We start from the raw sequence: 14,838 nt of genomic DNA, 5'->3' as shown, positions 1-14,838 counted from the left end.
GTTCTATGAAATGGTATCTATATAGGGGATCATATAGGAAATGAAGTTCGTATACAATTCTGCTCAAGCAAAATAATTTGAGCCCAGAGCGAATTAAAACTAGCTACGTGGTTTGCCGTAGTGCATCAATTTATTAAAACAATAAAATTTAATGGTAAATTAACACATATTGATTCTAAATCTGTAGAGGTTTGCCCTCTTGGAGTTAAATAAAAAATGACGAGGCTAGCAATATTTCTTCGCATGACCGCGCCGGATCTGCGATACTTCATTCTTGAGACGGACTCTAGATTGACAGACTTCTACCTAGTTCCAACCATAATATTATATTCACTTTTACGAGATGTTAAAGGGACTAACTTAGCAATGGTATCATGAAAGTACCAGCTAGTATTTTACTTTTTCCTGTTACATTTCCTGTTTACATTGCAGTTATTTACATATTATCGCCTTTTAGTATTAATTGCATTATATCTGATTCTCATTATTTCCGATGCTAGATTTTGAACAACGGTTATAAGTTTATTAACTTTATTTTTATTTTAAATAGAATATGCCTATATTCTTGCCCACCAACTTAAACCAAGTTTCATATTGTTTATTATATTATAATCGTTTATATTTTATTTCTAATTCGTTTTCTATTTTTATTTTTACAATACATGAAACCAAAACATATTCACATATTAAACATTATTCAATATCCGCGATTACTAGAAAAAAACCTTTTTTATTATTTTCAGCATTTATTAACCAATTAAGTCATTCCTCTTTTCGAGCATTTTTTATTGGGAAAGAATAATTTATAGGTATGACATTATTTGTAGCAGTTTAATTGCAGGATTTGTGCAGTGCAGTTGCAGCAATTTTAACACAATTGCCGTACTGTTCACATGAATTGAGATCCTCTTCCTTATTGTCATGAAAATAATAGATAGTCTCGTAAGAGAACACACTACGTATTATGTGAAGTCAGTAATATTTGTGTATTTGTTAATTACACGCTTCATTTGAATATGCGCGTATTTCCTCGTGCGTTATTGAGTAGAATGATGTTACTTGGTAATGAATACATTATGTTGCGTATACCGTATACTATGGCGTTTTTTTTAATATACCCGTTGCCCATACGCTAGGTATGGGCAACGGGTAACTCTCCTGCAACACCAAGGAATTACAGGAGCGTTACCAACCTATCAGTGATTTATTATAACTCGTAGGCGCACTTAACTTTGCCGTCATAGATTTCGTTGTGTTATTTCACAGTCAACGTAACATTGTCTTGTTTTTAATCCGACTGGAATGAAACAAGCCCTAAATATAACGGAGAGCTTGCCAATTCATGTTTGAAAATTGCATTCAAATTACTCCAACGAAAACATATAGACAAAAATTCTCATAACTCCATTTTCACTCATTTTGACGTGATAACGTCTTATCAAAGAGGATGTAAATACTACGTAATAAGAGGTGGGACTGCCTGAGTAAAAATTTAAATTTAGTATAGTATGAAACGTGCAGTGATTTGACATAAGTTTGACATAGTAGGAATTACAGTATGGCGATTGGCGAAGAAGTATAATCCGGCTAAGTTTGATAGCGAACAGTTGCTTGAAACGTAGTGGATATCGGCTATCTCCATTTTTTATTATATATTATAGCCGATTATCTATGAATGACTGCATGTTTCATACAATCGAGTGAATCGCTCTTTTCCTTAGAGATTCGCTAGGCTGGTCTTATAAATCGAACGCCGGCTGCATGCACGAAAAGTTGTCACGTTCCGGCTGAGCCGAGCGTGCAAGCAAGAGAGAGGAACAAGCGTGAAGAGGTACGATTGGCCTAAGTGTTGTGACGAATTTTGGATTTGATTAAAATAAAGTAAAATCGGTTGGCGAGTGCAGCAATAATAGATTATTTAACAATTTTGACGAAGAAATTATTATTACTCATTTATGCGCCATGCATGCACCATGCATGTGGCGAGGGCTAGATGACACTGATGACGAGGTTGTATGAGTTTCTTATGACTTCTTCTCATGTATTTGTTGGATGCGATAAGTATTTAAGACAGTAATCACGACCATTATGTCCTCGAAGCATCCTTACACAAACAATGAAATCAAACTCTAAAGGTCGATGCATCCAATATACGATTTAAAGTTGATAATTAAGTATACAGTTTATTCTTTATTACTTTTTATGAAATATACGATATTATATAAACACGATTCATATATTGGATACAGCACTTCGTAAACTAATTTGTTTTGTACATTACCGCCATTGAATAAAGTTTATTTAACTTTGACTTTAAGGCTCTACATTTCGCGAAGTGTTGAGTGTTAAATGAGTAGGGGTGATTAGTTAACTATATAATTCGGTACCGTTGTGTGAATATAATAAAATTACGATTTATCGATATCGATATTGTCGATATTAATTTTACTTATATCATGTATATCATTTGTCAAATACATTTTTGATCCATGATATTTTTTTTCATTTTTCGCTGGTTGTCCTCAGGAGGCGCGGCATGGCAGCCGGCATGGGGGTGCCGGAGTACTTCGCCGGCAAGACGGTGCTGGTCACGGGCGGCACCGGCTTCATGGGCAAGGTGCTGCTGGAGAAACTGCTGCGCTGCTGCAGTGACGTGCGTCGCGTCTACTTGCTGATGCGGCCCAAGCGCGGACACAGCGCTGCCGAGCGTCTCGATGACTTCCTCCAGTGCAAGGTACCTCACTAACCTCAACATCATCAGCCGGAAGACGTCCACTGCTGGACAAAGGCCTCCCCCAAAGATTTCCACGACGATCGGTCCTGCACTGGCCTCATCCAACGTATTCCGGCGATCTTGACCAGATTGTCGGTCAAGATCACCGGAATATACCAATACTGCGTCTTCCGGTACGTGGTCGCCTTCCAAGGACCTTACTGCCTCCACGGCCATATGTCGAATTATGTGTCCTGCCCACTGCCACTTCAGTTTCGCAATCATTTGGGCTATGTCGGTAACTTTGGTTCTCCTACGGATGTCCTCATTTCTGAGTCGATCTCGCAGGGAAACTCCGGGCATAGCCATCACTCCTCAACAACCTCTTATTCCACGCGCGTCTTGGCACAGTTCCCACGAACAACACTAAACTAGCAAAATTTTGTTAATAATTATGACTCTTACAACGATATCATAGTAGTAGGGGAACCTGTTGAACCTTGGCACTAAGTGTACCTAGGCCATTAGGCTGGTTTCAAAAGTACCCGCGATATTAAATTCTATTGTCTAGGGTATTCTGTATGTCAGTTACGGCTGAATGAATGAACTGAGATAGAAAGAAGTCACCAATCTCCATTAAGCCGATGTTTGGTGTTATCGACGTTTAAAAGTTTTTGCGAAAAAAAGTAAGTTTTTTTTATATGCTTTAAAGTCTGATAGTTTTAAACGTTTTATAATAGTCACTGAACTTTTATATCCTATTGGTTCTTTTCTTTAAATAATAGTATTAAAACAATCATAAAGTTACGGGATAAGTAACCCCAAATTATTTGAAATCCACGATTTTGTTGAAGTAGTAGTGTTGTACCTCGGTCACTGTCAATCAATTGTACCTTGGTCAGTGGCTAAGGTACATTTAGATGTTGTGCTTTGGCCAGGAGAATATTTTCTTAAACTATTTCACATTCACGTAATATAATCTAATATATAAAATTCTCATGTCGCGGTGTTTGTTGTTGTTTGTAACTCCTTCGAAACGGCTTGACAGATTCTCATGAAATTTTGAGTGCATATTGGGTAGGTCTGAGAATCGGACATCTATTTTTCATCCCCCTAAATGTTAAGGGTGGTCCACGCCATTTATTTTTTATTTTTTTTACATTTTTTTTAAATTTGTTTGATTATGAGTCAGCATTAAAAAATACATACAACTGCAAATTTTCACCCATCTACTATCAACAGTTACTTTTGTATCGCGATTTTATTATCGGTAATACAACGTTTGCTGGGTAAGCTAGTATTACTATAAAAATATAAAAGCTTTGTCTCATTAGAAAAATTAAGCTATGAATATCATTTTGATTTTGTTCAGAATTTGTAAGTTATATTTTGTTAAATATGTTATTTAAATGGTTTTAGTTTAGAATAATTATATTTTCCATAAATTAGACCCAATTCCTCAATGTGTCCTAGATACATAGGGTATGTTGTACCTTGGCCATAAATCCCTTTTTTCATTTTAATTATTAAAACACATGTAAGAATGAAATATACATTTTTGATATTTTGACAAATTATTGTGAATTATAAATAATTTGATAATAATAAATGTTTTTTGTAATATAAAAGACGCTGATGAGATGAGATGATGAGAGATAGCCCACGTCCTATCTGAGAAATCTTCACTGGTGTTTTTGAATACGAGTATGAACGGATGGCTTCCTCTTGAGAACCGTACTGAGGATAGTTGCACCTGGACGAAATTATTGCAAAGTCCATTATATGATGACAGTGTGAACAACATGCATCTTATGATGGGTTAATTGAGACCTCTTCTGGAATACACTGGTTTTTGTTAATTATACAAGAAAGTTTATACGTAATGGTAATGGTAAAGGGGCTCCCGTTTCAGCAATCAAACCACTTAGTTGGCTCCATTTTGCGTGCAGTGTTGGCCAGTCATTCCAACAAGCCCAGCTCTTTCAAGAAGTTCAGAACACTTCAGGGGTGTTCGCAGACTTCTCAGAGCGACCTTGTATTCACTTAGGTGTTTGCCCGTTGGTTGGCCACCCCTCTACATTTCAGGATTACATGAGTGACCGTTTCGTTCTCAACATTTATACCTCATGTCCACAAGGATCTTGAACATCATACCTACTTCGCCCATAGCAGAATATCATAGTCCCGGCGTTTGTGCCAATAATATTACCGCCATAAAATATTAATATAAAGATTGTTCGCAGGTATTCGAGGTATTGCGAGCATCCAACCCACAGTGCTTCAGCAAGCTGGTGGTAGTCCCGGGAGACATCCTGCAAGAAGATCTGGGCATTTCAGAGGAGCACCGGCGTCTGTTGCAAGAAGAATGCAACTGCGTGTTCCACTGCGCCGCCTGTGTCAGGTCAGCTCCCAGCTCAACTCCCACCTACTACATCACATTCAGACCTCCTAGCTTAGGGCACACTTTCAACGGAAAGGCCAAAAAGCATATCCTCTTATGACAGATGTTCAATGGCGGCAGTTGTCACTTCTCATTAGGTGAGCCACCACGGCGATTACCCTCAAATATAATCCTTCTTTCCCAATGCTGGAAATATCTTCGGGATTGCAGCGCCTGCATCCAACGCCTGGAACATTTTGATATTCCTGATTATAATATTAATGTAGATCTGCTATTATTTATAGAACTTGTCATCCGAATGTTTTGATAGAAAAATAGTTATACCAAATAGGTTTTGCAAACTGTCTGCATACAAGTCATCCAAGTTTAGGCACGGGGCAAAGCTGAAGTCTTATGATGCTTTCCCAATGAGATGGAGCGGGGCTAAACCGAGAATTGACCAATCACAGTGCTTGAAATCTCCGCTCCGTGTCAGTGGAAACGGTGTCGCCCAACTGAATGAGTAGAATATATACCATACAAATAAAATATATACCAGTTGGAGGCTCCTTTGCACAGTATGCTGGCTAGATAATGGATACCACAACGGCGCCTATTGGCTTGTATTAGTGTAAGTGTATGCGTGGGGCTATGTATTTACACGTTTGCCGGCTTGTTTTGGTGCCTCACTGCTATGCAAGGTGACACGGAGTCCTTCTTTATTTACTCATCCGTGAGTAATTATTGTTTTTATGACAATATTCACCAATTAAAACACTGATATTTACCCTATTCCAGATTCGACATGTTTATCCGCGATGCGATCAATTTGAACACGGTTGCAACTATGAAGGTACTCAAGCTGGTGGAAGGAATGAAGAATCTAGAGGTGGGTGGTATCTGATCCTTTAATTTACTAACAGCTTATATAAGAAGAAATTAGTGTATATGTACATCCAGAAGAAGAAAAAAGCTAATTACAAGTTTTCAGCGATAGAATTTACATATGAGAAAGAAAAAACACTCAACTGGGAGAAAGATAAAGAAGAAGAAAGGAAAGAAAAAGTAGCCAACGAGTTTCTTAACGAGGTTTAGCAATTATTTATAAGCGTTTAATAATTCGTTTCCCAGTGTTTTACTAAGTGTACATACAACACGGCACGGCAGTGATGCAAAAAAGGTCCAAATTTTTATTAGTTTCACTAATTTTATTAAAAGATTAGGCAGATCTGAGCATAAACGAGAATTTGGTATGTGAATATATTAACTTTGCAATATGTATCGATATAATATTGTCTAAATAGATCATCATGAAAAAGACTCTGCTGCACGTAGTTATTTACTATTCTTAAGATTTTCATATCATCAGCAAAGAGCAAAACGTTAGAATTATGAAAACAAGTGTCAATATCTTGAATGAAAATAATAAAGTGTAGAGGCCCTAGTAAGTTCCCTGCGGCACACCCGAGGGATTACTACGCTATGGTGAGTTATAACCGTAGAGCACTAAAAGACTAAAAACCAGCGAAACAGATAACCTCTTATGCCTGCCTTAGCTAATTTGAGTAGTAATATGTATCAATTCGAGCAAGTTTCTTATTTCACGCCAGGTCTTTCCGATGTTTTCGCTTCTTCAGTCCAGTTTACTTTAAATGGCCACGCTCATGATTTCCTGAGGATTCAGTTTAGGGCTTCTCTGGGTTGTTGACTGAATGTTTAGAGACCTTTCGGAATGTATTATGTTATATTCAGCTCCAGCTGCGTCGTTTGATCTGGTGGTTGTACCTAATTACATAGCAGCCTTCCCAAAGATGGTTTTTGGAAAATTAATTTGAACTGTCTGTGTCAGAGTCGAGGTACCAACTATAAGGTCAGTTTGTCTTGCTCCTATAGTCACATTTTTACTTGGAACTTTTGCCAAAGCATGCTTGTCGTTTGTTGCCTGTACTTTCGCGATTATGTCCTCTTTAATTCGTATTTGATACGCTTACTGCATAATTTTGATGTCTGGCAATAAAGGCGTAAACTTTTTGCATCGCACAGCCACTTTGTACGTTTAGCTACTCGTTAGCTCCATATACAAAAAAATATCCCTCTTCTTTGAAAACAATGCGTATTTTTACAACGTAATACAAATTTTCAAGAGTTCGTCTTGACTTTGAGAAAGACAGAACCTCGTATCGAGTAAACTTCGTCATCTTCATTCAAATTAAATGAATTCCTTGCACTAAACCATGCGATTCAGTACCGAAAACTCTAGTAATGCGGAGGAAGGACACTGGATCCATTCACACCAATTTAAACCACTCAACCCACACAGTTAAGGTCATAACAAACTATTATGTTTACAGTGGTAAAGTGAATAAAGAATACAATCCTATTCCCTGCTGTAATAATGGCGTCACCCCTATTTACTTTCCACGAACACACTATCACCGTCTCTGTTTACACTAGAAGAGTGCAGGCTCAGTTAGACAGCATTTTTAAACCCATTCTTCATTAACACGACTAGTTACTAACAACAACTCATTATCTACTAACTCTAATCACACACTAATCAGCCAACAGTATAACAAGTTTTGGTAAGCCACTGAATGTAATGCTACGTGTTGACAGGTGTTCGAGCACGTGTCGACGTCGTACTGCCGCTGTGAGCTGCCGATCCTCGAGGAGAAGGTGTACCCGGCGCCCCACCGGCCGCACGATGTGGTCGCCACCACGCGCTGGATGGACGATGACTTGCTGCGATACATGCAGCCCAAGTAATTATGATCATGGAACACCACCCAACCCTCGTAACTCCGCTGCTGTTGTTGGGTATTTTTATGGATTTGAGGATAAACCTGATGGTGTCTGGTCAACACCCAAACTGTCTTGTAATAGAAGTAGAAAAACAGGCGCTTTATATACGTAGGTTCTCGCTTTTATAAATATACCACATAGGTTAAATTTGTGACCAAAATTTATGAACCATGCTTGAACCCGCAACGTCTCGGGTTCCGCCCGAGCGCTCTTCCACTGAACCAACCGTTCGAGTGAAGTATGGTTCGTAAAGCTTAGTCTTGTGTCTTGTTCACCTCTCTACTCTCTCCGCTCTTTCAATTCTAACCAATTTGTCATCGCGGGTTCAAGTCCCGCAAAGTTCATTAATTTTGGTAACATATTCAATTTAATTAATTCCAAAAGTGAGGGATATCACTTTAAAAAATAACAAACTATTTATAGGCTAAACTTTGTGAGTGGTAGTCTTCAGTTACCCCGCTAGCAAGACAAGAGGCAAATAGGCAAGAGAATCGTCTGATGGTACGTGACACCTGAGATGTGATATGGTCACTTTCCATACCAGAGGTTTTTGTGTTGCGTACCGACCTTTGATTCATCAATTTTCAAGCATTTTGGAGTTTTACAATATTCATTTACAGTCTTAGAATATACTAGCGTAGACAAACTGACATCCCGATATTGCGTGGCCAATTTTGATTTGTTAATGGATGCTGTAGTGTATTGACATCTAGTCTGAATTCAATATGTGCTAACAATCATTGTCACTGTCATGACGTGAGACATTACATGCACAACTAGTGGCTGGTGGTTTACGACTTGTCAATCAAAATCAGTTACTACAGTAATATTAGATTCGCATGCCTTTTCTCTTTTGCTGTATCTCCGTTAGAGATGTGTTTCTCTCTGGCACGCTTTGCTATGCCCTAGTATATTGTTTGTCTATGGTTCCAAGACTTTTCACGGGGCGACTGGCTTCAATACTTGACACCAGCTTTACATGTTGAAAATTTTAATTTTTTTCTCCAAATTAAAAGGCAGGCATTTATTTTCTCAAAATTAATTCCTTTAGTTATATATAATGTTATTTTTTTTCTTTTCTTTATTGATTTAGGGGCTTTTATACGTACGTACATGTCAGCCCGATTATAATCTAAGTACATTAAAAAGACAAAAGAAAAACAAAATTCTTAACTTAACAAACTAAATAAAATAGTTAATAAAACGAAAAGCAAGTTAGATCTATAGTGTTCAACAAATAAGACTTATGGATTCAAACAGACTTATGGCATCCTTAGATGCAGTGCGGGCAAGTATATTTACAAACATGCCTTTATCAAATCTGTTCAAACCCATAAGTCTTACAATTTTGTCTCTACTAGACTGAAATCGGAATGATATTAATAATAATCATTGACATGCACGTTTCCATTACATAATTAAAGTGTATCATTGAATGTTGCAGGTTGATAGATCCCCAGCCCAACACATACGCCTACACCAAGTCGCTGACGGAAGACCTGGTCTCACAGTACGAGGGGAAGTTCCCCATTGTCATCGCCAGACCCTCCATTGGTACCTCACTGTTATACTATTACATTTTATTTATGACAATAAGGGATGAAACCAGCAGGTCGTTCAGCTGCTCGTAATTGAGACGCCCTGCCCATTACAATTTATCGTAAAAGCCAAAACTTCTAAGCTACTCTACAACTGCGCTCATCACCTTGAGACATAAGATGTCAAGTCTCATTGGCCCAGTAACTTCACTAGCTACAGCGCCCTTCAAATACAGGCAGAAATAGGCGTTGTTGTTGTACGGCATCGTGTGCAATGGAGCCTCTTACGACACCCTTCAGTCTGGTACTCCCCTATTCTTTTTTTGCCTCGGGGAAGCACAGGGCATATGTAATGTAAAATATTTAGGGATGTTAAACAAATATAAACTGAAACTGTCTGTTTGTACATTCATCAGATAGTGTAGAAAAGCTGTTTAATGTTCGATTCAAGACTAAATTGTGAAGAATGAAATAGTGGGTTCCTCATTGGTTTAGTTGACAAAACGTTAAATAGAGGACCAGGCTGAAAGATCTATTAGGTACTAATTATATTCTGAAAGGGGAAACAAACTCGCGCGTTGCCTTTTGATACTTCTCTGTTCATATTTTGGACATCAGCTGTATTGGACATGAAGGATGTAAATGTGTAATCGACTTACATACTTATTCTTCATCATTATCATATCAGCCGGAAGATGTCCACTGCTGGACAAAGACCTCCCCCAAAGATCTCCATGACGTTCGGTCCTGCGTTGCCCTCACCCAACGTATTCCGGTGATCTTGACCAGATCGTCGATCCATCTTGTGGGGAGCCTACTTACACTGCGTCTTCCGGTAGTTGGTCGCTATTCGATGACTTTACTGCACCTTATTACTTATTATTTACTTTTTATTATTATTCAGAACATATTCACAAGTTCCATATGTCAATCAATGATAGTCGTGTTGGTCGTAATGGTCTGTCTGTCTGTCACAGTGATGGCGGCGTACAAGGAGCCAGTGCCTGGGTGGGTGGACAATATGAACGGAGCAACGGGCCTGCTCGTGGGAGCGGGGAAAGGTATCAGCTCGACATTGTAGCTTCTTTAGCACCTGGACTGATGTGGCTTACCTGATATTTATAAAATAATGCAGTTCTGTTTTTTTTATATTTATATTAATTTATTACTTCTAAACATTGGTACATCATAATAGGTACTCAAATTTATACAATTACACATTATTAAATATAGAACATATTAAAGGAGCCACACCATTTGCCAAATAAAATGCAATATTCATAATTGAAAAAAAAATAACTAATATGAAACAAATCTAGGTAAACTATGAATGTAGGTAGATCCGTATTATTAGTGCATTTTAAGTCGTAAACAATATTAAATCTTAATGCTTGTTTTTTAAATTTGGGTAATCTATCATGAAATATGTCAACCTCTTTGGTAATTATTATTATAATTTTTTTATGAATAGTTTCCGCGTTGTCTTACCTATATTTTAGCAAGGGGAACGACCTGTCCAAGCCATCAGAATGGACAAATATCTTGATCCTACCTTGATCAACATATAATTAAAAAATATAAATCTTTTAAATGCTAGTAGAAGGCATAATGAGTGTGCAATTTCTTCTGGTGGTGATCTCATCTTAGTCATTCCATTGCCACTTTGCCCTCGAACAACATCTTTTGGCAAAAGATTTGCACCTTGACTTGGAAGTCTCGAAACATACCGACATAGGTGGAGATGGAGCAAAAGAGCTACAGAATGGTACTCAAGAGATGGCGAAAGAAAACGAGGAAGACACAAGATGGGAGGATGAAATAAAACTGACAGCAGGACCTAACTGGAGAAGCGTTGCCCTTAATAGACTAGAGTGGAAATCATTGGAGGAGCCCTTTGCCAACCGGCACGCCGAACTAAGAGACATTTTATATTTTATAGATTACATTTTCATGTTTTTTAGAGGGAATAAATCTGCTTTATTGTTATTATTATTTAAACTCCTACCGTCTCATGTTCCAGGTGTGATCCGCACAATGCACTGCAACGATAGCTACCAGGCGGACATAATGCCAGTGGACATGGCCGTCAACGCCTGTATAGTGCTCGCCTACCTCACTGCCACCGACAGGTACATCATATCTATGTTCAGAGTAGCTGGCAGCATTCTATAGATTCCCCATGAACAAGTTTAAGTTATGTTTAAGTATACCATTAATGACTTTTCAAATGACAAGCAAGCTTGGAAGTATTCAACTCACCCCAATATAGGCAACAAACAAAAAAATTTGTTCTAGCCTGTAAAATAAAATGGTATTGATGTTGTGCTGGGTTTTTCTTTGCAGTACTTTTTCCAGTAGACATACGATCTCCTCCCTGAATATGTATATCAGCACTCACTTTCTCTGCTCTCGTTACTCTTCCTGCCCAGACGGAAGAAGCTATTTCTGCAACTCTAGATGTTATTTCTAGGAAAGAACTTACATTGGATCTAGAAGGCCAAGGTCTTCTAGCAGGTTGTGGAGATTTAGTTGGCAAATGTCTTGCGCCACTTCAACGGCATTTTACTCTACCACGTAGCTATTTCTCGTTATCGCGTTTCTTAGGTCATCGTAGTTATCTACTTAATTGTTTTTACCAATAAAGGAACACCTCTGTACTGGAAGAAGAGTCACCTTTGGGGTTTTACGACACGTGTCCATCAGTGTCCTCCAATCAGCATTAAGCATTGAATCAATTCAACATACATATACATACATACATATTCTACATTTTAATAAGTTATCTAATCTCAAGATTAGATAACTTATTAAAATGTAGACATTACTACACTTAGGATTTTTGCAAAATAATAATTGAAGGAAAGGAAACAAAAACAAAATAAGTAACTAAAACCGTTATAAATATTCTGTTTGGGCTTTTTTGTAGTTTTCACATCTGTATAAGTTTAAAGCTTTTGATTTCGACCAGATTCTGAATGTGTTTTGTTTAAGTAATGCGCCCAAAGATGAGCACACAAAATTGTTAGTAATTTATGTTAAGGTTCCTTTAGAATAACTCCGGGTAAAACAAGTTTTACTAAAAGTTGTTTAGCTAAAGCATTAAGGCTGCTATAACCAATTTTTAACGGTTTATATAAAAGCTTTTATTTTTCCAAAAAATAATTATATGTCTGCAGATCTTTAATAGACATGGCGAAAGAAAATTCACCAAAGTACCTAACTCTTACAGTTGGAGCCATGCTAATCATTGAATCTAGATAAAAATTCAGCCCCGGTCGATTCTTCAAGGCCCTTGGCTCGGTCCCCAGCCTTAAGGTTAAGAATTTAATACTTTAATTGAGTTATTTATCCCGACGGACCCAATAAATAACCACAAATTCGCTTAAAATTGAATTCTAGTTGTGTTCTTATTTACAGACCACGAGAGATCCGCGTGTGCAACGTCACACAGTCTGGAATCAATCCGTTGACATGGGGGCGCGCGCTCGATATGGGTGAGGATATTAGCAAGTTTTTATGTAAAAGGGTAAAAGGGCAAGATGCTGGTATGATGGGAAGTGGGGAGACAACCGCTAAACCAGTCGGAGTCAAGAAATGGGTTGCCGGCCTTTAAGTCGGGAGTATGCTCTTTGCTTGAAAGTCCCCAAGTCTTACTAGTTTGGGAAAACTGCAGCCGATAATTGGTTTCACAAAGTATTAATATGGAAGCAATTGACGGGCCCAGTTAAAATATAATTATCTGATGGATTTATTACTCAACATAGGATAACTATTTTCACGCTGTCACATAGACTGGTTGACCTGATAATGAAGTAGACTCTTAAGACAGTTCAGTTAACCTACTGAAGCTGCCGCAGCTACCGAATGCTCGTTGTTCAGATCTTAACCACAAAATGTCGTTATTGGTCAGGTAATAATTACAACATTATGTAAGCAACATACTTGCTGCTGGGGATTTTTTTAAGGAAGAGAAGGACGAACGATCGTAAGTGTCACTTTATGTAAAATGATCACCTCCTCCCAAATTTTCTTGCAACACCAATGAAATCACAGGAGCGTTGGTGGCCTTTTATAGAAGTGTTCGTAGTTGTACGCGGAAGAAGTTTATTGAAAACCGCACTGTGGGGGAACGATACACGTCCAGATGGTGGGGATGATGTCCTAATTTGTGGCGTGTCGTGCGAAGGTGGAATTCGGCGCAGGAATCAGGTGAAACAGCTCTTCGGAACACTCCCCGTCATAAATATGTGATACAGGATTTAGTGTTTAGGTGTCTTTAATAAATATGATGAGCACAGGTCGTGTGCACGTGCGAGAGTTTCCATTCTCCATCTGCCTGTGGTACCCCGGCGGGTCCCCCAAGAGCTCGCGAGCGCACCACCTCGTCGCCGCATTCTTTACCCACGTGCTGCCAGCCTACTTCGTGGACCTTGTCATGTTCCTAGCGGGCAAGAAGACTTTGTAAGTAGCAACGTGTTTCGTCACATTGTCTGTAATATAATCACTAACATTTATTTTTCAAAATTGATTCATTGGGAACTATTTCAGATGTAACAAATGGCACTCTGAAAGACAAGGAACGACCCAAAAAACTCTACCAGTACACACTATCTACTACCAGCGCTCTGTCTCCAGTCTGTCTGATTGTTTATATTTTTATTATATTCCTTAGTAGTAAGATTAATTACGGCTGAACTTTCTCTAATTTAGTAGTAGGCATTTTTTGTGATTTGTACAAAGCATTTGACTGCGTTCGCCATTAAACTTTACTCCTAAAATTAAAGCATGATGGACTAAAAAATACAGCCCTAAATTTGTTAAAATCATATTTAAGCGAAAGAGTCGAGATAGTCTACATAAACAGCAAACGGTCTTCGGGTAAGCCTGTAGGAATAGGTGTACCGCAGGGTTCTATTCTCGGTCTTTTCTTGTTTGTTACATAATATATTGACGATTTACCTTTGGTGGTAGATGAAAGCCATGAGATTGTTTTGTTTGCTGGTGATACTTCACTTATTTTGAAGTGAAGCGACGTGCAGAATTTGATGATGAGGAAAAATTACACTCTCAAAGATAGTGCGTTGGTTTGAGACGTATATTCTTTACTTAAACAGTAAAACAACAAAGGGTTTATGGTTCATTACACCAAACATAGCGGAGGTACTAACCAACGTACTTATAATTGACTAGAGATTGTGGTAGTGTCCACAAGTTCCAATCTAGAGTCTTCATGGGTATCACGGTAGGTAAAAAGCTTCAGTGGGGTCCACATATTGCCCAACTAGTAGATAGACTCAGCTCTGTGACATACTCTGTTAGAAAGATTAGAGAGTAAACGAATGTTGCTACAGCTAGAATAGTGTAGTTCAGTTATTTTCACAGCATTACGACGTAGGGTATTTTGC

General features: G+C 38.3%; 1 protein-coding gene across 3 annotated transcripts in view; it reads left to right on the top strand.

Moving 5' to 3' along the window:
- The window catches only part of LOC126974660 (putative fatty acyl-CoA reductase CG5065), a 47,121-nt gene that overhangs the window by 25,480 nt on the left and 6,803 nt on the right, over nucleotides 1–14,838 (top strand). For 2 of the 3 annotated variants that reach the window (XM_050822202.1, XM_050822204.1), the window contains exons 2-10: nucleotides 2,527–2,734; nucleotides 4,957–5,114; nucleotides 5,892–5,982; nucleotides 7,710–7,855; nucleotides 9,340–9,449; nucleotides 10,411–10,494; nucleotides 11,454–11,562; nucleotides 12,851–12,927; nucleotides 13,732–13,894. In XM_050822202.1, coding sequence (XP_050678159.1) covers nucleotides 2,537–2,734; nucleotides 4,957–5,114; nucleotides 5,892–5,982; nucleotides 7,710–7,855; nucleotides 9,340–9,449; nucleotides 10,411–10,494; nucleotides 11,454–11,562; nucleotides 12,851–12,927; nucleotides 13,732–13,894 — 1,136 coding nt within the window. In that variant the 5' untranslated portion in view covers nucleotides 2,527–2,536. The remainder of the gene's footprint in view (nucleotides 1–2,526; nucleotides 2,735–4,956; nucleotides 5,115–5,891; nucleotides 5,983–7,709; nucleotides 7,856–9,339; nucleotides 9,450–10,410; nucleotides 10,495–11,453; nucleotides 11,563–12,850; nucleotides 12,928–13,731; nucleotides 13,895–14,838) is intronic. The other variant, XM_050822203.1, reaches the window with a different exon arrangement.

This window comes from Leptidea sinapis, chromosome 33 (genome assembly GCF_905404315.1).
Source record: "Leptidea sinapis chromosome 33, ilLepSina1.1, whole genome shotgun sequence".
In the NCBI taxonomy this organism is placed as follows: Eukaryota; Metazoa; Arthropoda; class Insecta; order Lepidoptera; family Pieridae; genus Leptidea; species Leptidea sinapis.
The sequence above is the reverse complement of the archived record's forward strand: the minus strand, read 5'-3'. Positions and strand labels throughout refer to the sequence as shown.